Source organism: Lonchura striata, chromosome 15 (genome assembly GCF_050655825.1).
Source record: "Lonchura striata isolate lonStrDom1 chromosome 15, ASM5065582v1, whole genome shotgun sequence".
Taxonomy (NCBI): domain Eukaryota; kingdom Metazoa; phylum Chordata; class Aves; order Passeriformes; family Estrildidae; genus Lonchura; species Lonchura striata.
This window is the reverse complement of record NC_140717.1, coordinates 7,916,125-7,940,890: the sequence shown is the minus strand read 5'-3', so window position 1 is coordinate 7,940,890 and position 24,766 is coordinate 7,916,125. Positions and strand designations below refer to the sequence as shown.

At 43.8% G+C, this 24,766-nt stretch overlaps 1 protein-coding gene across 2 annotated transcripts in view; it reads left to right on the top strand.

Annotated features, from left to right (window-relative positions):
• Positions 1-24,766, top strand: part of MED13L (mediator complex subunit 13L) — a 168,633-nt gene that overhangs the window by 112,566 nt on the left and 31,301 nt on the right. For both annotated transcript variants that reach the window (XM_021549848.3, XM_085593087.1), the window contains 10 exons: positions 9,263-9,408; positions 10,487-10,681; positions 11,067-11,258; positions 15,200-15,362; positions 16,189-16,293; positions 18,567-19,295; positions 19,939-20,161; positions 20,596-20,701; positions 21,880-22,004; positions 23,125-23,224. In XM_021549848.3, the coding sequence (XP_021405523.3) occupies positions 9,263-9,408; positions 10,487-10,681; positions 11,067-11,258; positions 15,200-15,362; positions 16,189-16,293; positions 18,567-19,295; positions 19,939-20,161; positions 20,596-20,701; positions 21,880-22,004; positions 23,125-23,224 (2,084 nt within the window). The remainder of the gene's footprint in view (positions 1-9,262; positions 9,409-10,486; positions 10,682-11,066; positions 11,259-15,199; positions 15,363-16,188; positions 16,294-18,566; positions 19,296-19,938; positions 20,162-20,595; positions 20,702-21,879; positions 22,005-23,124; positions 23,225-24,766) is intronic.

Sequence of the window (24,766 nt, the reverse complement as noted above, 5' to 3'; positions counted from 1 at the left end):
GTGATGTGTACGTATTATTTCCCTTTGTACCTCATACCTACTAGTCAGGATTCTTGTAGAGCATTGACAGCTGGTTTTGTTCCCACATTTTTAATTTTTTCAGGTCTCCCTAGCCTCGTCTGCAGAGCACTGGGCTGTTGTTCCAGCTCGGTGTTCCCAGGTGAGGGAATGTTTGGTTTCTGAAGGACCCAGAGCTGTTATTTGTAAGAACACCACGTGTGTTACATAAACAAATAATGTGACCTTTCAGACTCTGCCTCTGTAATAACAGAGTAGCCCTTTAAAACACACAGCAATGCTTATCCATGTCACAGTGTTCATTCAGCTTACTGGGGTTCCAGAGTAGTCATTCCTAGCAAATGAGATCAAAGCCATTTCAAGCCAAAACAGACTATCAGATACATTAAATTTCTAGCTTTCAGAGCTAATTGTGATATAAATCAAGACAGAATTTAGGTAGTTTTTGATAATTTGTTACAGATATATTTATGTGATATTCCATGTTGATGCTCTTCTTAAATGTGCAGTTTTGAATCCAGTAGAGCACAGAGCAAATATTGGTGACAAACTCAGCTGTGGCTTTGTGTGAATCTGTGCTACAAGGACATATTAAAGTAAGGGATTGTCTAAAGCAATTACTAAGGGATCACTGATGACTTGTAGCTTTACTCATAGAGCAACATTAATTTATGAAAATGAAGCTCCCAACATAAATGTGGTTTGATACTCCCCCATACCTGAGTGTTAAATACTCTTTTTGTTTCTCTGCTGAACGTGATTTCATCACTGACTTCACACACAACTCCTGCAATTCAGGTGTGAGACTGAAAACTGGGCTGACTTAATTTGGAAGAAGTTAACTGCCCACCAATGGCCAGTGTGCAACACAAATCTCAATAGAAAGGATAACACTTTTACCCCTTTATGAGGGGTAGAGGGAAGCCTTTTTTTAAAGCTTCAGCTCTGTTTGGGTCTGTGACCCACAGACAAATCATTTTGACTGTGCCAGTCAACCATCCAGCTGGAGTTGTGAGTCAGAGTAACTGATGGCTGTGTTATCTGAGATAAAACTGCCACAGAAAGCTTCAATTTAAGGGAACCCAGCATTTAAACTTTGCAGGGCTGAGCTGTTAAGGAAAGGTCAGTTTATGCCTTAGGCTGAAAGAAAAGGCAATAGTTGGTTGGCGAACCTCCATCAGTGCTCGTCAGGCTCGTGCTGGAGTTTGGGGATATTAATATTCAAAAGGATTTTTTTCAGTCCTGATCTCCAGAGCACAACTGCTCATGACAGTTCTGAGGTCTGGATGGTATTTAAGAAATGCTGAGATGAACAGCCCAAAAAGAGTGTTTTGGGAGATTCCACATATAAAAAGAAGCTTTTTGGGAGATTTCACATATAACTAACGTGTAACTTATTCATGTGCCATGAATAACTTATGGAGCACATTGAATGTATGAGCTTATCTGCCTGCATTCTTGTTTGAAAGGGTATCAGATCTTTCATGGAAATGAATTTTCCAAAGGACCCATTTCAGACTCTGTGTGGAAACACAGTGCTTCAGACAGAAAGAGAGATGGCAGGAGGGTGATAACATCAGGGATTTTAGAAGCTTTATATGCAATTTTTCCTGATGTGTTGGTATTTTGAGTATGCTAAAGCAAGAAATATTGCATCCATTCTGACAGTCTTCTAGTTAATTATAATCCATTTTGTAGTTTTCACCAGCTGGTACTATTGTTTTTAGAATACCTGGTAATGCTGGTACAGATATAAGCAAGTTCCTGATTCCTATGGACATATATCTTAAAAAGCTCAGAATTTCCAGTGAAAAATATGTGTTTGTTTTGGCATTAACCTGAAAATAATAACCTCCATGTTTCTTTTTTGGTATGCATTTATATAGTATTTTAAAGTCTATATCCTGCAGTACAGTAGAAATATGGTCACAGCAACTTCTGTGTTTTCTAAATAGGGCAGGACCCGGTGTCTCATCACTATAAATTTTCATTCATAATGAATATAATAAACTTGGAGAATCACTTTTTGGTACTGACATCTTAAATAATTCAAAATAGTTGTAGTTCTAAATCAGCACTGCTCTGAAGTGTGGCACAAATGTCACAAATAATGGACTCAGTAATCCTCAGTGCCTTGAGCTACATGGTGTGGTACAGTCCTGACTGCATCACTCACCATCCCTCTGCCAAGGGGGAATATTCACTGGGATTTCACTGCAGGAAATTTATTTCAGAGATCCAGGAGACCAGATACTGAACATTGCTTCAATACAGTGTAAAAATATGGTTATTTCTATGTGTAGTTTCCAGGGCAAACATGGGATGGCTGTTGCTGCAGAACCTGTTCCTCTCTGCAGGAGCTGTGGGGTAAAGCTCTGCTTCCCTAAGGTGCAAACTCCTCAGCAGGAGCACTGAGGCCACTGTCACTGTGGTATTTACTCACAGCCAAAGCTGTTCTGCATCTTCAAAAAATCCCAATTCTGGAGCTCTCCCAGCCTGAGACATGTGAGGAAATGGGAGCAGTTTGTCCTGTGCTCCCATCGAAGGTCACAGCCGCTGGATGTCACCTTGCCTCCAGCACAGGCTTGATGTGGGTCTTGTTCCAAGTGCTCCTGCAATAGAATTACTGCTCAGAATGGGCTGGTGGGATGTGCAGCATCTCCCCTGGACTCGTGCAGGTGCTGCTGTTCTTAGCCTGTCACCCTGCAGGTTGATGGATCCATTGGAGGAACAAATCTCCCGAGTCTCCCAGGCTGTCAGCCCATCCTGTAAATCCTATAAATATGCACACATTTATACACAGGGGAGGGTGGCAGCTTGCTGGAGATGGGATCAGGGAGGGAATCCTTTAGGGAGGTGTGTGTTGGCCTTGGCAAGAGCTTTGCTGGTGACAACTGAGCCAGTGTTGAGACAATAAGTCTGTAACACAGCAAGCGTTTAGATAATGTTATCTAAACGCTTGCTGCATTGTGAAACTCTTATCTTAGTGCTTTGCTTCACTACTGGAAAAACATTAAAGGCACTTAATATGTAGACAAAGTTTGTCTGTGCATCTCATACATTTTTTTAAAAATCCAACTGAATATGTAAGACAACAAATGGACTTGTAGATACCATTATTAAAGATCTGGTAGTTTTGGCAACTGATGTTCTGTTCCATGGTCTTCTTTTTATTTCTTTGAGTTGGGGAAGAGAAAGAGATAACAAAATCAAGAGACAAGGAGTCATTGCCAAAGCAATATGATTTAATCTGCAGTTTGGCCTCCTGTATTTTTATTCAGTGCCATACAAAAACTAGTGACTTTGGGCAGTGATATATAACCAGACCTCAGTTTCCCTTCTTCATGAGCCAGCAGTGTGTTCACCTGAAGAAAAGTTGTTTCAGGTGCTGTGATATAATTGTTCATTAGCCTTGGGACAAGCTCCAGCTGCTGGGCAGTGTCAGCCCTTAGCCCTGTTCTGGCTCCTGCACACAGAGAATGCTGGGTTCAGTCGGGCAGGGAGTTCTTGCTTCCCAGGGATTGATGTGTGGAGTGACAGAGCCCCAGGCAGAGTCCAGGTTGGTGTTTCCATATTTCAGTGTGGATCTGTGTCTGGGGCCACACAGCAGAGAGAACCTGGCTGTGGGGGTCCCATGCTGGTGCAGAAATGGGGGCTGGATGCTCCTGGGAGGCTGTGGTGTCCTGAAAACTCTGGAGTCTCATGCCTGGAAGTGCTTTCCTGTTAGCTTTAATTGTGGTTTTGAATGTGTGATTTCCCTTGAGGGCCAGAAAGTGGCCTGGCCTTTTTTATTTGCTGCTCCAGGTACTCCTCTGCTCTCTTGGTGTGTGTGAGGAAGGTTTCTCTGCCAACACAGTGGCCTGCCAGGGCCCTGGAGCTCCTGCCTGGACCATGGTGTGCCCTGGAGGATCTGGGTGCTCTGGGAGTGCATCCCTGCCCTCAGCTGGGGGAAGTGCCTGACTGGGCACTGGCACATTTAAGGCCACTCTGCGCTGGGACTGAGGCTCTGCCTTCTCTAAAATCAGAGCAGGCAGCTTTCTTCTCTTCCCTTAGTGGGAGCCTGTTCAGGCTTCAGTTCAGGGAGCTCAGGCTTCTCTGGGGATATTTATTTCCAGCATATTTAAGAAGAGGTGATTTACATACTGGACTGTTAATTTATTGTAGTGTCGGGAATGTTATTGACTGTAGGGGTATCCAGGTGATGCTATCTTCTGCCCAAACTCCACTGTGACCTGCCCTGTTGCTTTAGCAACTTTAAAGGAAAGTATTTTATTTTGCACTCACTTTTCTGTTTCAAATTTACCTTTTGATGCCCTCTTTTTTGTAATACACATCAAACAAGTGATTTGACAGTTTTCCTAATGCCTGTGCCTTGCTGCTGCCTCTTTTCTGACACCAGACTTGATGAAGCTATTTTGGGGTAACTGTGATTTCAGGGCTTTTAGATCCAAGTCTTAACTTTGAGGAGAATTAAATCAGCCGTACAATTTATTGGTCAGAAAATACAATTAATCATACACAGTCAGTGGCTTGGTGGACGATTGCTTAATAAGTAAAGGAGAAACAAGAGGTTGTCTTCAGCTTGGAGAGCAGAGTATGGGAGAGTATTTATTTCTCTGTAGAGAAATAAATATTTAAAAAATGCTCAGCCCTGAAACTTTTCTGAAAATAGGATGGATATGTACAAATTCTTGAATTTTCACTGTGTTTTTCTGAGGAACCTTTAGTGTCAGTCCTGGCATCTGGCTCTCAACTGCACTTTCCAGGTGTGTCAGAGATTGCAGTGTTTGAGACAAAGCAAGCTTAGACACTGTGCACTGCATGACAGCAAGGGGTTTTCAGGGATGGATTCAAGTCCTTAAAATAATAAGGATAAAATTCATACCATAAAACTATTTTTTTAATATCTCTCTAATAAGAAAAAGAATCAGTTGTGTTCAATTAATTTTTTGTAGCATCTTCTTCCCCAAATCCCAAAGTAATTGTTACTGGCAGTTTGATTTCCACATTTGTGGTATATTTTGAAATCTGTGGGGTGCAGTTTAACTTTATACAAGATACATATTAGTACATACATTCCAAACTGTTAGGAATTGCAATATCTTGACATTTTTTCATGTGCAGTTTGAATGCAGAACAGCACGGTTTCCACTGGGTATTTATCCAAACCTTCCTAAAAATGGAAACAAAACCTAAATCCATCAGTTGTTTTCCTTTCTCTGCCAATGTTGTGGAGTTTAAATGTAGTCAGGTTTTCATAATTCTCATCTGATTTTTTATATGGAAGTAAATATAATGTAATGTTTTTTTCTTTAAGTCATTTATAGTAACTGAGGAATTTGCATTCATAAAGTTTATAGGAAGTCCTAAATATTGCATTGCCAAGGTATTCAGCTACATTTTTAGGCATCTCAAAAGTTATTTGAGGTAATTAAGGTCCCAGAGGTAATGCCTGAAAGACAGATAATGTCAGCTGCAGGTTATTAGGTGCCAAAGTGAAGGCTTGATTTTTCTGTGTTATGGAAAAAAAGTACCTGTAATACTTAAAAGGACAGAGATCTTTTGTTACAAAAAGTTATTTGACATTGCTATTTCTTTGTATATCTGTTAATAGATGCCTTTTATTTAAGCAGTTGTTTTAATTTTAGCACACAAGTCTCAGTGAATGTTGTGGAAATATTGTGGAAGGTGTGTGCCAAAGTGTTCTGCTGGCTGTAGACCAGTGCTCGACATTTTTCCCACCTCACCCTCTGTGCAGCCAGAGTTGGAAATAACATATTTTCTGTATATGTTCTATACATTCCACTGGGGGAGATGGCATCCTAACCAAGGCAGCCATCAGGCACCAGGAAAGCAATGAAATGTTTCTGAAAGAGTACCTGTAAAATAGAGTTCCTGCGCCTTGTGACCAGAGTACTGGCACAGATTTGCACTCTGTTGTGGTTTCACACTGGCTGAAGTGCCAGATGCCCACAAAATGTTCATTCACTGTCCTCTGCTACAGCTGGGCAGAGGAGGGGACAAAAACAGGCTCCTTAGTTGAGAGAAGGACTGGGAGAAAACACTTTAAGGGCAAAACAGGCTCAAGTTTAAAGGTATAAAGTAAATTTATTATAAACAGAGTCAAAGGAGTCTAACTGTGCCTCTTGACTGCCCTTTGTTCCTGGCGTAATTGATTAGTGTGTGCAAAGTGAATGTATAGCACAGCTATGCAAAATTAGCAACATTTGTATTGTTGTACTTGTCCTGAGCTGGCAGCTCGAGGTATTCCAACAGACCCTGAGGAGTAGGGAGATCATTTGGAAGCCATTTCATGTGCCTTCCTGGTGGTGTCTGATAGTTTTAGCATCTGATCAGAAAAGAGTACAGAAATGAGACTGATTAAAAACCTGCAAAGATATGGAGTGGCTTCTCAAAAGCCTGTTAGCTTCAATTTTTGAACTGGGTTCAAATAAATGTAAATAAAATTTAAAAATCAGTCTGAACATGGTGTTGAATGTTTTTAGGAACCCTGGTCTGATCTGCATTTTGTGTTCAGTTTTTTGTTGGTGCAAAGACAAGTGGATCTTGTAGGAAAACTGGGTATTGGTAATGTTGGAAGACTCTGGTGAGGACCTGAACAATTAGTGTGCTTTGGAACTTGATGTGATGTGAACAGGTTGAATGTACAGTGGAGCTCAGTGGTGGATCATGTGAAGCCTTGTGCTGGGGCTGGCTGCTTGGAGCTGGATGAGTTTTCTCCACTTGGATTTTATTCCAAGACCTATCTCACATTTGAAGCCAGAGTGATTTCTTTGAGCTGGTATTTCAGGAATGGTGTGAGCTGTGCTGCATGCAGGAATGCCAGGAGGCTGTGGGCACATGCCAGAGTGGGACACAGCTCAGCAGCGTGTGCTCAAATCAAATTCTTACTTGTTACTAAAGGAGACTTTCACCTGGGGACTGCAGGAAGTCCTCAGGCCTGGATCTTGATTATTTTTGGTCTTGAAAGCTGAGCAGTGACTGGCACCAGAAGGGAGCTGCACTTGTGTGCCAGTGCCTCTCCCCTGGCAAAGCCAGTGGGGAGTCAGGAAGCGCAGCAGGACACAGGGTCTGGCTGGAGCTGGACCTGCTGGCCAGAGGGGCTTGTGCCAGCAGCTCCACCAGCTCTGGTCTGAAGGAAAGCACTGCTTGACTGAGATTTGTTGTACTCTTCCTAGAGCTGGATCCAGTGCTAGAAATGATCCGTCTTTCACTGATAAAGACCTTATTGCTGGGCGTGAGCAGTAACATTCATTACTGTTATTCTTTAATCTGGCATTCAGGGAAGAGAAATGGGCTGATACTGTATTTGTACACCTCTTCCCCCCATAATTAGTTGTCTGTACTCTTAGTCTGAAGCTATCTAATTCTGTGATCTCAATTAGTAATTCTTTTGTTAGATGATTCTCAGTTGAAAGTTAGTGGCATGCATTGCCTGCCCTCCAAAACCCAAACAAATCTTTTGACTTTCAAACTCTGATTTGGTGTATTCTTTATCCTCACAGTGTTTATGGGTAGCTGTGAGTGTTGCATAAGATTTCACATGATTTGTTCATGCCCAGAGCACTTTGCAAGACACTTGAGAGGGTCCCTGGATGGTCCCAATTTTTTCCCTTCAGTTTGATAACAGCCAAGCAAGACGCAGTTAAATCCTGTAGGAAGCTTGTAGAATCCAGTGTGTTTCCGTGTGTATCCTAAAGACAGGAACTGAAAAAAACAGCTTTGCTCTCTGCTTTGGGAATGCTGACCTGCACATGAACTCTCTGCAGACATCATCCCCACTTGATCTTACACCAGATTTCTTGTGAGGTTTTTATTTATTAAAACCTATATATTAAAGGTGTTCATGCTGTGTAAGGAAACTAATTGGATTGGATTAAATGATTGGACTTTGCTGTAACTTTGTATTTCTTGTATGTGTAGAAATCCACTATTCAGGAGGTTTAATTACATTAATTGATTTGCTTCTCTTCTTGGGGCAGGATAGAAATACCTGGAGGCTGACCCATTTTGTCCCATGTCCTGTTCCCTCCTTTCTCCCCCATGTAATTTAACAATCCATTTACCACTTCATCACTGAGGATAGTGAAATTTCTTTCCTTTGTGAAAATTGAAACGTAATGAAACTTTTTATTTAGTGGAATTATTGTTACAAAGTCCTTCAGAATAGTGGATGGCAGCATCAGGAAGTGTGGCTGTTGCCTGTTGTTTCAGTAACCTTTTCTCTCCAGACTTTTCATAGCTGAACTTTTTCTTCTGGTCTGTTTTTGTGGTAGGATTAGAGGCTCACAGAAGAGTAACTTGGGCTACAGGATGACAGCTTACTCTGCCCAATGTGTGAAATCATTCAGAGATTTAGTGAGATTAGAGCAGCTCCCAATTTTAGACCATCAGTGCCTTTGTTTAAAAACAACTGGCAGCAGTAGCAGAAGTTGGTTAACCTAAACGCTGAAGTGAAATGGGTGTAATTGCCTCTGGTTTTTTGTCTTGGTGCAGGTAGTGAGAGCTGTGTGTAAAACACAGGTCCCGTTAGGGCTGGCCCTGTGCCAAAGCTAACACCCATAAAACTGGACAGAAAAATCTCTGCACACTTACTGCAGCTCTGTACATTTTTAGTTGATTAAAATGAGGATTAAAAACATGAAATGTGCTTTGTTTTCTTTTTTTCTTGTGACTTTGTAGCAAGGAATATTTAAGCAAATGCTTTGCTGTAATGTGAGTCACTCTGTGGGTAGAATGAAGTGAAAACATTTTCAATACAGTTCATGTCAAGTTAAATTTGGTCAGCAGTGGCAAATCCATGGTTCACCTTAGGTTATTGACAACTTTCTGTAATATTCACATGCTTTTATATTTTTAAATCAAGATTATAATTGGATATTATGCAAACATCTTTCCTATTCCTCTGTTGTTCCTTTTCAGCTGGACTTCGTTGTGGGGTGAACTTCGAAGACTTTCTAAAGACCCATAATTTTATTGCTTGAATTCTGGTTAAAATCCCATTTATTTGTAATGAAACAAGTAGGGAAACACATCGACGAGACAGCTGCCAACATTGTCACTTATTTGTCTGGTGACAGATCCCTCTGTCGTATGATTACCGGCCGGGCAGTGAGCCTGACAACAGGACAGGAGGGCGTGTGCTTGGCCTCCGAGCTCCGAATTTCCCTCCCGGAGCCCATTAGCACCGATAAATGTTTCCTTTTTGTCTCCTCTCCTGCAGTGAGCACTTGTCGTGTGCCTTCACCTTCTTCCTGCACGGGGAGAGCAACGTGTGCACGAGCGTGGAGATCGCGCAGCACCAGCCCATCTACCTGATCACCGAGGAGCACATCCAGATGGCCCAGTCCTCCCCCTCGCCCTTCCAAGGTACCGTGGCGTGCTTCTCCAGGACTTGCTCTCTGTTCACTAGTTGGTAACCTCACATGCCAAATAAAAGAGTTAGTATTTAACAAAGCCAGTACACACATGTGTTTTTCTGACATGGTTTCTCTGTGAATCCCATGCGGATGCAAATACTGAGCTTATCTGGTTCAGGACTGCTTTTCATTCATACATTGGCAATTATTTACTGTTTTATTTTAAAAACAAGGGGTGGGTGGGTGTGAAAATGTAGCAGAAACAATGAAAAACTTTAAGCATCTGTGACTATTTATTTGCCAGTGTAAGAAATTAAAATTTTACAGAATTAAGTTGATGGCTTAGTAAATTCATAATGAAGTTTTAATGTGATGCTTAAAAAAAAAAAAAGAAAAACATTAAGAATTTTGAGTCATTGTGTTATGCTGTCTTTACTATAGTCTGAAGTTATAATTTCAAAGCAATTAAAACAAGGAATCTTAGTAAAGTTCAACATAGAGTAAAAAAACCACCCAGAGACACATGAAATGATCATTTATAGAGATGTTAATTTATAGAAGCTTTATTGAAAACATTTTGTGTCTACATGTGAAGCTTTGACAGAGGCTCAGGCACTTCAGTCATACATTTTATTTCAGTGAACTGAATTCATGACTCAAATCAACTACAACTAAAAGCAAAATTGAGTCAGAATGGAAATACCTGTTGTTAAGCAAGTAATTTTCCTTATTTGTTGTGACTCTTCTTTATGTATTATCTATCCTTTTCATTGCTGGGAAGTCTCAAATGTTCCCGTCCTCTCTTCTTTCCACGAGTACTCATTCCTGAATGCTGTTTCACTACCCTGGGGTTGCTGGAATTTCATTTGCTGTGGAAATTATGAACTCAAACTACCACAGGGTCCCGTGTTGGCTCAGGAGGGCTCGGTGCTCTGTAGGTTTGGATTCATACCTGTGCTGGGTTTTGCAGTGGCTTTCCCTGCACCCTTCAGTGCTCAGGCAGAGCTGGAGCAGCCCTGCTGTGGGACTGTTGCTTGTTCTCAGCAGCACTGCTGAGTCCTTCAGGGCTGCTGTTTGCTGTGTTGCAGTGCTGGTGAGTCCTTACGGCTTGAACGGGACCCTGACGGGCCAGTCCTACAAGATGTCAGACCCCGCCACTCGGAAGCTGATGGAGGAGTGGCAGTACTTCTACCCCATGGTGCTGAAGAAAAAGGAAGGCATGAAAGAGGAGAAAGAGCTGGGATATGACAACGATTTCCCTGTGGCAGTTGAAGTCATTGTTGGTAAGTTTCAATATTCTGCCTGAAGGATTATTTTCCTTCCTTCCTTTTCTTGAAAAAAAAATTCATCTAATTAATCAGAAAGAGCCATTATAATTTTCCTATATTCTCTTGTAGCTCTCTTGACACCAGAACATCTGAGTAGTTGTCGCCTCAAGCTTTTGTACTCCCTGTATCCCACATGCCATTATTCACTGGATTGAGCTACTTGTTTCAGCTCCATACTGGTTACAGAGGGCTGGATGTATATTAGCATGGAAATTCCTTAGCTCTTTGTATTTCAGATAATAAGTTTTGTCAAATTGACATTGAAAACAAGTGGAAGTAGCTGTGATTGCTGGATATTATCAGGTGTGTCTAAGACTTGTGGTTTTCCGTCTCTCTGCAGGGGGTGTGAGGATGGTGTATCCTTCAGCCTTTGTTCTCATCTCCCAGAGTGACATCCCAGTGTCACAGAGCGCTGCCAGTGCTGCAGGCCATATAAATGTGGGACAGCAGGGGCTTGGAAGCGTGAAGGATCCTGTCAGTACCTGTGGGATGCCCCTGACTCCCCCCACCTCTCCAGAGCAGGCTGTTATGGGTAAGCAGTGGGCTGGGGAGATGGGCTCAGACTCTGGGTTTTGCTTAGCTCCTGCAGAGTGCATGTGTTAGCAGGGGCAGGGTGAAGGCAAGCAGTGGAGGAGGGTTGGGGGAGGACTTTGTAGGTCTGTGGTGAAGGAAAGCCAGTGCTGTGAACAACTCTTTACACAAAACAGGGTGAATTCAGTTCAGCTCCCTTTCCTCTGGGTACATCTGTGTGCAGTGTGGCAAAGCAACACAAACCTCTCACTACTGGGCAACCTTCTGCTTGAGCTTGGAGATTTTTTTGAATCTGTTGGGCAGTGCTTACTAAATTTCACAGAGCAATAGAAGTGTCAAAGACACAAAGGCCCTATAAGTTTCTGTGAGTTTCTGTGCAGCCAGATGGGGATAAAGAATCTTTGTTATAGCCTCACTGAGGAGCTCCCAAGCTTGGCCTTTATTGGGATAGTTCTGTCACATCAACAGGGTCAGTCCTGGAATAACAGAGTCATTGAGGTTGGAACAGACCTCTAAGATCATCAAGTGCAACCTTTGAACCTTGATGCAAAGGCAAAGAAAACATGTCTGGATTCACTTGTCCGTGATTAGAGCCTATAGATGAAAACAATCAAAGTATTTAGTAATTACTGCTAATAAGTCAGAATATGAGATGTAAATTCACTTGGAATGGTGTTTTTCAAAGGAACTGAGAGTTAAAATAAGCAAGAAGCCAATTAATAACTAACTGAAGGAAGAGAATCACCATTTAAATAACAATCTGTGTTCAAGTATTGATGCATATTTTAATGTGCTATTGTATTTGTAAGATTTTCAGAACCCTGTTACACTTGCCAGTATTACAAGGGGGATTCTATTTTGGAATATTCATAAACTATCTTTTATATAGAAGTGTTCATGTTGTCCAATCTGGCAGTCACTGCTTCTGTTTGATCTCTGCTATTGTTGTTTGAAGGCAGTATGAATTTGTATCAGAGGGGTGCCTCTCCAGCAAACAATGAAAGAATTCTTTTTTATCAAAAACTGTATTAAAAAACCTTGAAAAACAGGAGAAATCGATTGGAAAAGCCTGTCATGCAGTCCAGAATCACTAATGGGACCCTTAAACTGTGTTAGTGTGAGGCACGGGAGTAATACTTCAGTTCTGCCCAATGCTATGTAAAATGTGAGTTTAGTGCCATGTCCAGTTTGGAGCATGTAAAGATGTGGACAGATTGACTGGAGACCAGAAAAGTACAATGAGAGTGATGCTGGATTTTGCAAACAGGACCTCCCGGAAAAGATGGACAGAACTGAGGTGGTTTAGTCTGGAGAAGTGGAATTTTAAGGAGAAAAAGAATAGGCTTTTTGCTCCAACCAGTATGTAATGAATCTAAACTGGAGCAAAGCAAAACTAGGTTAAACAGGAGGAAAAACTTGCTCGGAGGAAGGATAATGAAATGTTGGAATAAACTGACTGTTGGGAAGCTACAGAAGTTCCATTGGCAGAGGGGTGATGTGTTTTTGGAGGTTTGGTGGGGGCATTTTGTAAGGTTGTTTTTAAGAAACAGATTAGTTAAATTTGTTGATCCAGCTTTAAAGCAAGGACTGGACTAGATGATCTCTTCAGTTCTCTTTTAATCATATTTTCCATAGTTGTGTCTAAAGTATGTAACAAAACAAACTGTTGCTGGAACTGGAGAATGGCATTTTTCACCAGTGGAACCAGCCTGGGCTGCAGGGGTTGTGTGGTGGGCTCTGGTGAGGGGCTGCTGTGTCCTCCACTCACTGTACCATTACCTGCCATAGGTATCTCTGTGTGTTCCAGGACTGTGCCAGGGACATTCATGGATGAAAATTAGTGTCTGTGTGTGAGAACAGAGTGGTTTTGCCTGCTGTGCAGTTCCGTCTCCTGTTATGCTGTATATTGCTGTACTGTACAGTATAAAAATACTACATAATTATAGAAAGCATTAATTAATGCATTCCAATGTAACTTGAAAGCCCTGGTAGTTTGTTGGTTATCCTCTCATACCTCCTGTCCTTCCCTTCCTGTCAGACATCTTTATTTTCCTCCTGCTGTTGACATGTGATGCATGTGTCCATGTGATGTTTGTATATGCACACATTTCTTCTCCCCTTCTCCAAAGAAGGGCACATTTGCCAGTTCTGAAGTTCTGACCTGTTTGTTTTTTGATCATCTGTCAAGTTCCCACTTGTTGGAGAACATTTGAAAGCCAGCGAAGTACATGGTTAGAGGCACAAGGCTCAGTATGGCCTGGGGTTTCCATGTTTGACTTTACAAAAAGATAATCAGGGAAGATCTAACTGGAGAAAGAAATACATAACATGAAGAATGAAAGAAGATGTAGGGTTAGGCAGCTTGTGCACCATTTCAGTTGTTGTGTTGTGCAAGTCACCTGGTGGCAAGCAGCAGGATTCCCTGGTAGCTGCAGTGATGTGCAGCACTGAGTCCCTTCAGCACTTCACACTTGAGGCTGTTGGATTGCGTCAGCAGGAGCACGAAGTGTTCTGTACCCTGGTGTGACCTTGTGAAAATGCAGCATATCCCTCCTTGCTGTTCCAGCCCAGAGCAGGGACTCCTGCCCGGGCCAGTGGACCCAAAGCTCCCTCTGCTGCTGCAGCTCGGGCTTGGCAAGATGGATGTGCTGGAGTTCAGTTCAGCTAAACAGAAACACATTGCAGGGCAGAAAAGAAGCATCTGCTTGTACAATAGCTGGTAAAAGCTGCTGCATCACAGGAAGGAATGGAGTGGAGAGAGTTTTCAGGCTCTCAAACATGTTGAAGTAATGTCTTCATTTGTTATCTCTTTGATAATCATCAGAAAATACATACTGAGAATATCATATGCTGTGTTAATAGCGTATCTACTGGTGATAAGCTGTTGGAAATTTCTGTAGTAGTGAAGATCGCAACTGGAAAATCTCACCAAAGCCAGTTCTGATTCTAGCATTTCAATTCAAGCATATTGTAAAGAAATGGCACAGAGTCCCAGAGTGATTTGGGTTGGAAAGGACCTCAGCCTCAATCCACCTGCCATGGGCAGGGACACCTTCCACTATCTCAGGTTGCTCCAAGCCCTGTCCAGCCTGGCCTTGGGCACTGCCAGGGGTCCAGGGGCAGCCACAGCTTCTCTGGGCACCCTGTGCCAGGGCCTCCCCACCCTTCCAGGGAACAATTCCTTCCCAATAGCCCACCCATCCCTGCCCTCTGACACTGGGAAGCCATTTCCTGTGTCCTGTCCCTCCATCCCATGTCCCCAGTCACTCTCCAGCTCTCCTGGAGCCCCTTTAGGCCCTGCAAGGGGCTCTGAGCTCTCCCTGGAGCCTTCTCCTCTCCAGGTGAGCACCCCCAGCTCTCCCAGCCTGTGTCTGTAGGAAAGCATCAGTGATCCATTCGTTTCCTCAGTGAGGTTTAATATTGAGTATAAAGAACTGATCCTTGCTTTGAAATAGTCTACATAAATTATTAGTTTTCTTAATAGATGCTTTTAGGACTATCCATATTACAGTAAATTTCATCTTTAAAGCAACTCACCAAAGACTATATAAATTCAAGTTTAACATACAAGATAATAATGAAAAAGCTTTATCTTCACTATTTCTTAGTGATTCAGTCCAGGGCTGTAGGGGCCATCTAAAGTACCTCCATTTGTTAGGGAGTGTATTTTTTATAGATACATGGAGATATATAATATACAGAGTGTTATCACACCACGTGAGGTGCAGTACTTGCACAATTCTATTGCCCATGTCTGTGGTACAACCCAGTGCCATCAAAGGGAGTGTTGCTTTGAAATGTGTTTTGTAAGGATGCTCTGAGCATTCCCCAGTGAATGTGTACATTAGTGTAGTCAGCAGCCTGCTAAGAGACTTCCAGGAAAAAATAGCAAGTGACAATATGAAGAGCAGTTCTGACATTAATGCTTTATTTCTCTTGCAGGAGAAAGTGGCTGCTCTCAGAGCAGCATCAGCCATCCAGCTGTGCAGGAGGGGACAGTCAGTGTCCACAGTCCAAAGAAATCAAGCAAGATTACTCCCAAATTTCACAACCGTATTGTTCACCGTGTGTGGAAAGAATGCATCCTCAACAGGGCACAGTCCAAGTATGGCAGCAGTCCTCATGCTTTGCTTATTTATAACACGTAATATACAATACTAAAATTGTCATAGTTTGCCTTAATGTTAGTATTCCTTTGCCACCAATCAGAGCTAACGATGCCGAACAGCATTATCAAAGAAAATGTTTTATTATCAAAGAAAATTTGTACCTCTGTTCAGCTGAGAACTCCTGACACTTCCCATTGAATTTCCAGTTGTGTACCTAATTGTGATAATCCTTGAGGCCACACATCCATAGGATGTGCCTTCAGTCAAGTGCTCTCAGATTTAGAAATGACAGCTTCTACCTCCTGTGGTAGTTACTACACTGAAAACTGGGTGACTGCAGAACAGATTGTATATATTTGATATTTAGGGTTCTAAGGGGAGTATTTGTGAAGCATTACATGAGATGGACTAAAATTTCAATTGACAAGAGTGTATAAATTGATGTTAGTGTCATAGACTTTTAGGAGATTTAAAGTGTATCATGGCATGGCGAGTCCTGAAATATTTATTTTCATTTTTTCCTGTTTCCTCACAATTTCCTCATTTGATATGTCAGACTAATTTCTGGGAACAGTTTAAATTGCTTTCCCCTTGTTTCTTGTGCTCAGACTCCAGACAGAGTTGTCTAACACAGAGCTGAGACCTTTCTCCTACATAAATCAAATTGTAAATTTAAGGAGTAGTGGAGGGATCTGCTGTCAATTTCAAAGATCAGGTAGAAGGAAGTAATTTATCTGAGGAGAACATACATGAATTAAGTACATTTAAAAAATTTTGTTCTTCAAAAGTTGGTGATTACTAAAATAATTTTCTCTTCTTCAGGAGGAATCAAATTACAACTGCAAATTTGGAGGAGGAAGTTCCTAACAATAGTGTTTCATGGGATTTTGTGGATCCAGTCCAAAGAGTCAGTTGTTCTTGTTCCAGGTGAGCTTTGAAAAGAATAAACATTTGTCATGTTGTGAGAGCTCTGCTTAATTCAGACAGAGGTGCACTTACAGAAGGGAGTTATGCTTTACCTGAGACAAGAGGAAATTGTGATATCAAACCTGTGATCACATTTGGGGGATGCATCTGCCTCTCAACCTACTGTCACTAGCAGGAGCCAATCCAAATGGAAAAATAACTGGTATTGGGGCCAGGATTACTCCAACTGTTCCCATTCATAAGGAACTCATCCTGCAGCTTTTCAGAGCGGTAACCTTTGGTTAAGTGGTTAAGGATCTGCCTAAGTTTGTGATCATCCTGATATTTGGAGGAAGAGGGAAAACATCCCTACAAATCACTTCATGTGCCTCTGGTCAATCTGCCATGGCACCAAACCCATGCAAGAGAATATGAAACCTTTGCAGCCTGGTCACCCACTGTCACTGGATCAGAAAGAATTCACAGCTCACTCACACAAACACTTTAGGAGGTTTATTAATGTTATCTGTCATCTTTGGGTGGTTAGAATTCCAGAACTTCTCACTCGGGAAAGGCAAACCATCATCACCAATATACTTAACCATTCTTAAAACTATCAGAGAGATGTTACAGGGCTAGAAAAAGCCCCCAGTTTGCAGTGAAATAGTCCTGTGAAACACTTCTACTGAAATTTTTAATTCCCAAGGTCACCATCTACTTGGAAGATAGGTGATAAAACGACTTTGACCAAAAGAAGTTATTCCTTAAGCATGCAGTTCTTCTTTGTGTAGTCAGAGGCAGGGATGAAGGCACTGTGCATCCTACAAGGGTGGAATGTTCAACCTGGAGATTCCCTGCTCTATCCCAAGTGAGAGGATGCTTTCTGGAGCTCTTCCCCCCTGATTATACACATTGTTTGTGTTTATAGACTCAAGAATTTGGAACAGCTACATGTTTTGTCAGAATGCCAAGTGTTTCCAGTGGAAAACGAGGTCTAGCTTTACCTGGAAAGCATGGGATGAATAGTGGGCAGTGGGAGCCTGGTTCTATAGATAGGATCAGCTGCACTTGGAGTTTCACAATCTGTTCATCCCTCCAGTGATAACTGCATCATGCTGGAGTTGGTAAACACAGCAGCTGGGAAATGGAAACATCATCCTTAAAATGAAGGCAGTACCTGATTTCAAGCAGCAATAGTGTTTTCTGTGTAGCTGCAGAACCTGAGCAGCTACTGGTATTTAGAAATGGAGTAATTTCTGTGCCCATTCCATGTACTGGATAAATGTCAGGATACGATCTTAGATCTGGAGTCTTAAAGGGCTGTCTGGTACTCAGCATCAAATTCAGTCTCCTGCAGACCCAGCTTGGTGTGTGAAGAGCAGGACGTCTAAAATAGTTCTCTGCAGTCAGTTAAAATATGGCGAATGATGGAGAATTTAGGCAAGGAAATGTTACAAGAACATGCTTAAGGCAAATCTCCAGTTACCAGGGCATTAGTTGCACATTAGGGTGATTGCAGGCACAGACCATCTGCTGCTGCAGGGAATTTGCAGCGTGTCCTGGGAACAGCAAAGCCCTGCAGAAAGCTGGGGTAACCCCACACAGCTTGATGCTTCCAGGGAACAAGGACCGCAAGCACAAACTGCAGCAACTGCACCTGTAGACAGGGTTGGGTGTCTCCAGTGTAGCCCACTTCACTTGTGATCATGTGGGTTATCTTTAAATAAAAAGCACATTACATGTTTTGAAATTGATTTTTGTTGTCCTGTTGTTCACAGAATAGGGATGGAGTGATTAATTTTGAAATGGTATTTATTTTTAAACAGATTTCACTGTTAAGCAGAAACACGTATTTCAATTTCTATTTTGCTTAATAAAATCAAATAAACAGCTAAACAAAAAGCCCTTAACAACAAAAAATACCAGTAAAAGTATGAGCAGAGTTATATCCCTGTTGTCACATCTTTGGAAATCATCATCAGTATGATGAAACTACTTTTTAACAGAACCTGAAACACTGAAATTCAATGCTGCGCTTCTCAGTCTTAAAGATACTTGATACAAAGTCAAAAAAGCCATATGAAGCCAGTAATAAGATTGTATGTTACTGCATTGTTTTGTTTTGAAAATTTCAAAGTATTTATTCAGACTTCCTCCATCAGGCAGAAATTAAAAGCCTGTTGAAAGATCAGGAGCCGACAGGAGGTTTCTCAGTGCTGTTCTTTGGGTTTGCTTTGCCCCGAGGTCGGTAACTGCCCAGAGCATGCAGTGAGTGGTTTCTCCTCCTTCTCCAGGCACAAGGTGTTCAAGCAGCGCTGCACCGGTGCCTCGGGCCGGCCCCCAACGCTGCCCCAGCCCGGCTTCGCCGTGGGGACGGCGGCGGCCTCGGCACTGCCCCCTCCTGCTTCCTCAAAGCACAAAACCACCGAGCGGCAGGACAAGGGAGAGAAGCTGCAGAAAAGGCCCCTGATGCCCTTCCACCATCGGCCCTCGGTGACTGAAGAGCTGTGCATGGAGCAGGACGCGGCCGGGCAGAAGCTGGGACTGGCCGGGATGGAGTCCACGTTGGAAGTTCCCAGTTCCAGGAAATATGAGAAGCCGCTCTCGCTACCTGCTAGAAATGCAAGCAAGCAAATTAATATGAATCCTATGGATTCACCCCATTCTCCCACTTCCCCTCTGCCTCCCACCCTGAGCCCCCAGCCCAGAGGTCAGGAGGCAGAGAACCTGGACCCCCCTTCTGTTCCTGTGAACCCAGCACTCTACGGCAGCGGGCTGGAGCTGCAGCCACTGCCCAGCTTAGATGACAGGACGGTCCTGGTGGGACAGAGGTTACCTCTGATGGCAGAGGTCAGTGAGACAGCCTTGTATTGTGGCATAACTCAGAGCAACGAGGCCGTGGATGTGTGGAGGACCTACAGTGTCCCTTCTAGTGACGACCCCGAGTTCCGGCCGCCGGAGCTGCCGTGTGAGAGGTATGATGGCAGGATGGAGATCAACCCCGACAGCACTGCACTGAAAAGGTGAGAGGGCACACTGAGAGGGGAGCTGGACAGTTCTAATCATCACCAAACTCTAATGTCTGCTTTTCAACTGAGAAAGGCTAAGGCTTCACCACCACAGATGTTGCAGAGAGCACCAAATTGTTAAATAGAAACACTCTAGTGCAGGATGCTTGCCTTTTCCATATCTGGCTTTCTGTTGGACACTGCAAGAACTGATCAATCTTTTTGTAACCTATTTTTGTATTTGTGCTAGCCTAAAAATTATATAGCATTTTGATAATGCATTTTAAAAAATGCACCAGAGAGAGTAGTTAATGAAAATGGTTAGGAAAAATTAATTGAGGAAGAGTTATTGAATTAAAAGATTATTTGGTTTGGTAATTACAATGGAGTTTGCTAGGCTGAAAACATAGCCTGGGAAGGCTGGACTACACAGTGTTTTCATTTATACAGTGAAAAAATTGATTCTTGTTTCATTGTCCCAAAGTAGGTCTTAATAGAGTAAGGTGTTTAATATTTAAATGTATCCAATACATGCTTTATTTGAGGAAAAAAACATTTCTACTTGATCAAGGGAGATGGAGTGAGCCATGGACTGTGTTTGTGTGACAGCTGCAGATCATGCTGGTTTTGTTTCATGTTGGCTTTATTTTCACTTCAGGCTCTTAGCACAACCTAATAAACGGTTTAAAATTTTGGAAGAGCAGAAACCAGTGCAGACCCTGAACTATCTTGACCCCTTGCCTCTACTACAACCCCCTGGAGAAGGCTGGGGAGACACCAGTGATCCTTACACCTTCGAAGATGGAGACATCAAATACAGTTTCACTGTCAATAAAAAATGCAAACTTGGGGCTGAGAAAGATCTTTTGAAAAAGAACAAGGTAAGGTGTAAATCCAGTCTTTGGCATTAATGCTCTTGTGGGATTTATCCTGTAGCACACAGTGTTTGCTCTTCAGCTCTCTGGAAGACACAAGTCTGTTCCACAGAACAAAATCAGACATGCATATATTTATATTTAATTTAAAAAATATTTTATATTGTCACCTGCATGATGCTCCTTATGTATCTTATCCTTTAAGGAGCTTTGGTGTTGGTGTTTGGCTGTGCAAGCAAACATTCTAAAAGATGTTTTTTGCTGGAGAATTCGAGGTGGTTAATTACCTGGGCTGGCTGTCAGAGTTCAATGATGTCCATGGAATCCTTTGTAAATCTTGTATTTAGCTTAGATCCCTAAGTCTGGCTGGACATAGGAAAACATTTGTTCTTACATTGCTTAAATTCATAGCCATAAAATCTCTTTGATTTTTTGTACAGTCAGAAGATGGAATTGGTTCCAAGGAAATCCCCCCAACAGGCCATTCCACATCAGTTCCTGACGGAAAAGATGCCATGTCCATTTTCAGTTCTGCTCCTAAAACTGGTGAGTTAAAGCTCTTTGATTAGGTCTGCAAAGTAAAAATACCTATAAGCCATGGCATCTGGAGGGAAAAATCACATCTAAACTTTTGTCTGTAACATCAGAGCTACAGGCAGCTCCCAGGTTGGGTTGGAAAAAACTTGATTTTACTTGTCCTTTTTATAAAAATGATACATTTTTTAGACTATTAAATGAGCAGCAGCAGCTCCTTCCTTTTTTCTCAGCTGACCCCCGGTGGTTGCTGCTCAGCCCACAAGGCTCCAGCAGAGCAGAGGGGCTCAGTGCTGCGGGGCAGAGGCGCTCCCGGGTCCCTGCCCGCGCTCCCGGGTCCCTGACTGTGTCCCTGCCCGCGCTCCCGGGTCCCTGACCGGGTCCCTGCCCGCGCTCCCGGGTCCCTGACTGTGTCCCTGCCTGTGCTCCCGGGTCCCTGACCGTGTCCCTGCCCGCGCTCCCGGGTCCCTGACCGGGTCCCTGCCCGCGCTCCCGGGTCCCTGCCCGTGCTCCCGGGTCCCTGTCCGCGCTCCCGGGTCCCTGACTGTGTCCCTGCCCGCGCTCCCGGGTCCCTGACCGTGTCCCTGCCCGTGCTCCCGGGTCCCTGCCCGTGCTCCCGGGTCCCTGACTGTGCTCCCGGGTCCCTGCCCGTGCTCCCGGGTCCCTGACCGTGTCCCTGCCCGCGCTCCCGGGTCCCTGCCCACGCTCCCGGGTCCCTGTGTCCCTGCCCGTGCTCCCGGGTCCCTGACTGTGTCCCTGCCCGTGCTCCCGGGTCCCTGACTGTGCTCCCGGGTCCCTGACCGTGTCCCTGCCCGCGCTCCCGGGTCCCTGACTGTGTCCCTGCCCGTGCTCCCGGGTCCCTGACTGTGCTCCCGGGTCCCTGACCGTGTCCCTGCCCGCGCTCCCGGGTCCCTGACTGTGTCCCTGCCCGTGCTCCCGGGTCCCTGACTGTGCTCCCGGGTCCCTGACCGTGTCCCTGCCCGCGCTCCCGGGTCCCTGACTGTGTCCCTGCCCGTGCTCCCGGGTCCCTGACTGTGCTCCCGGGTCCCTGACCGTGTCCCTGCCCGCGCTCCCGGGTCCCTGACTGTGTCCCTGCCCGTGCTCCCGGGTCCCTGACTGTGCTCCCGGGTCCCTGACCGTGTCCCTGCCCGTGCTCCCGGGTCCCTGACTGTGCTCCCGTTCTGCCGCAGACCCGCGGCAGGACAGTGCTGCCGGCAGGGCTGGCTCCGGCAGCCTCACCCAGGTCACCGATCTGGCCCCGTCCCTGCACGACCTCGACAACATCTTCGACAACTCCGACGAGGATGAGCTTGGGGTGAGTCCTTGTGGGGATGGGTGTTCTGTAGGCCAAGAAACAGACTCCTAGTGGGAATGATTATCCCTAATAGAGAGAGAGTGAGTGTTTCCAGGTAGGCAGGCTTGGATTTTATCTTGGAGTTTTGCTCCTTGCTGGCAAAGAGAGAGATCCTTCGGGAGATCTGTCCTGCTTGGACAGGCTGTAAGGAGCTTCCATAGGGAGAGCAATGCCATTTTTTTATAAATCCATTATATCTAGTTCTGTGTCCTGGACTTCAGTCAGTTCTGACTTCAGTCAGAACCTTTTGTTTGAGAATTATGGTGGAAAAGATCCAAGTTTTATTAATTGGTGATGGATTGTTTTACCTTGTCTGAGAACCTGCCCAAAAAAAAAAAAAAATTCCATCCAGGATTCCAGTAATTCTCTGATTCATGTTCCTTCATATTCCTCCAAGCACTTTATTTCAGTGCAAAGAGAAATAGTTGTTGCATGTTAGGAAGTACAGAGGGAAATGCACATTTATATCAGTTATGAGGGGTGGTAAATTGCCTGGGAAGGCAAAGATCTGGATAGGCACTATCTTTAAGCATATGCTACAGAATCATAATGATACAAAGGTGGTCTTAAAGTGACTGTTAGTAGTTAAAATCTTTAAAAGTCTTATGCCTTGTTCTTGGCAGGACTTTATAAGTGCACCAATTCCCTTATTGTGGTTCCACACAAAGTGCACTTCAGATGCCACAGTTAATATGCAAATCTACCAGACTGTTCTGTCAAAATAAAAAATTTCTTCTCTGAAGTTGCCCTGGACAGCCCCAAGGTTTTTCCTGCCTTAACATTTGCCTGTGTTGGGCTTACTCTCAGTGTCATAGTCCCATTACTACTTTGGAGTAATCAAAACATAGAAATAAATAGAGCAGTCTCATGAATTTCAAGCATTTTGACTATAACTTGTCTGTGCATAGAACTATAAAAATACATAGTTATACGTATGTGTCAATTTATGAGGGGATACATAGCCAAATATTTCTTTTTGTTTTTAGTGTTGAAAGAGGGGAAAAAAATCCATATTCCTTGGGGGCACGGGTGGGGGAGTAGAGAAGCAGCCACTCGGTGCTGACTGTGTTTGGTGTTGCAGGCCGTGTCCCCAGCCCTGCGCTCCTCCAAGCTGCCGGCAGCGGGCTCCGAGGAGCGGCCGCTGGGCAAGGACAGCCGGACTGCGGTCCCCTACCCGCCCAGTGAGTACAGAGCTGCACAGCTCCACCCCGCGCCCTGCGCTCACCAGGGCGCTCCTGTGCTGGAATTGCCAGCTTTTAATGAGGGCAGTGGGAATACAGACATGGATTTTTAATGAGCCTGCTGATACATCAGGAACTCTTCTGTTGACATTGTTGTCTTAGTCTGGAACTATGGGAGGGGTTTGTTACAAATCTTCCTTTGGAAGCTTTCCTCTCTATTCTCTGCTCACTGTTGGGCACTTCCACCATTACCAAGTCCCTGTTTTAAGTATTAATCCTTCTACTCAACAAAATCGAAGAATTTAAAACCAAGGCCATCATGGTGCAGCCTGTCTTGGAAGAAAATTGCATTGGACATTTGACAAATTAAAACTAAAATCACCTTCAGGGTTTAATCTGGATTTGAAGTACATGATTAAAATCAAAGTGTTGGGTTGTAACTGCAGGCATAATGTGGACCTTTTATAGGTGGTTGTGGTAGTGATGTTTTTGCAGGCTCTGCACATGGACAAGGGAAGTTATGAGAGTGCAGAAAGCTTCTGAAATTGTATGAAATTAGATTAAAACAATAGGGCTTTTTTCTAAGGACTGTGCCACCATCTGTTTGGAATAATAACTTGTACTCTGAGGTTTGAGGGCTTTCCCGCATTTCTTGCACGTGACAGGAGAGGGCAGCTGGGAAGGGTCAGTCTCTGCCAGGAGAGGCTCAGGGTGGATATTGGGAAAATTCCTTCATTGAAAGGGTTGTAAAGCCCTGGCACAGGTACCCGGGGCAGTGCTGCAGTCCCCATCTCTGGAGGGGTTTACCAGCCCTGTGGATGTGGCACTTGGGGACATGGGTCAGTGGGGCCTTGGCAGTGCTGGGAGTGGCTGGAGTCAATGATCTCAGAGGGCTTTTCCAGCCTGAACAGATCTCTATGGAGGTAGGTAGCATTTCTCTTGAGACAAAGGAGAAATGTGTCTGTGTTTGTGGGACAGGAGGAAGGCGAGAATTTTTGGTGTAATAGTAACAAGTCAAATTATGAATTACTTTGTGGTGAGAAGGAAGAGTGTTTGATTTCTGTGGCCACTATAAGCAGAAATCCAATCTCTCTGCAAATCATTCTTTAATACCTTCTCATTAACTTCAGCTGGTAATGAGAACAAATTGAGGTGAAGAAAAAAAGCCAGTCTGAAGGAGATGAGTCAGAATTTTATGGACCCATAAAAGCTGTGCTGATTTACTCAAATGTAGAAGTCTGAAATATACAGAGATTGAATTTTGACAGGTTTAGTTGATCCACAGCTTTTTAAAATATGCAAGGCTTTTTCAAGCATGACACACATGAAAATGAATGATGATAGTTGCCTGTTGCTGTAGGGTTGGGGGATTTTTTTGTAATTAAACTTTTTTATGAATCTGCACTGCAGAATTTTGCTAAGTGGAGTGAGCTGGAGGTGAGAAAATGATGTAGTGTGAAGTTAAACAGATACACTCCACTTGTAGCTGTGGCCTTGCCACCAGCTGTGGAGGTACAGCAGTGTCTGTGGAGAGCTGAATTG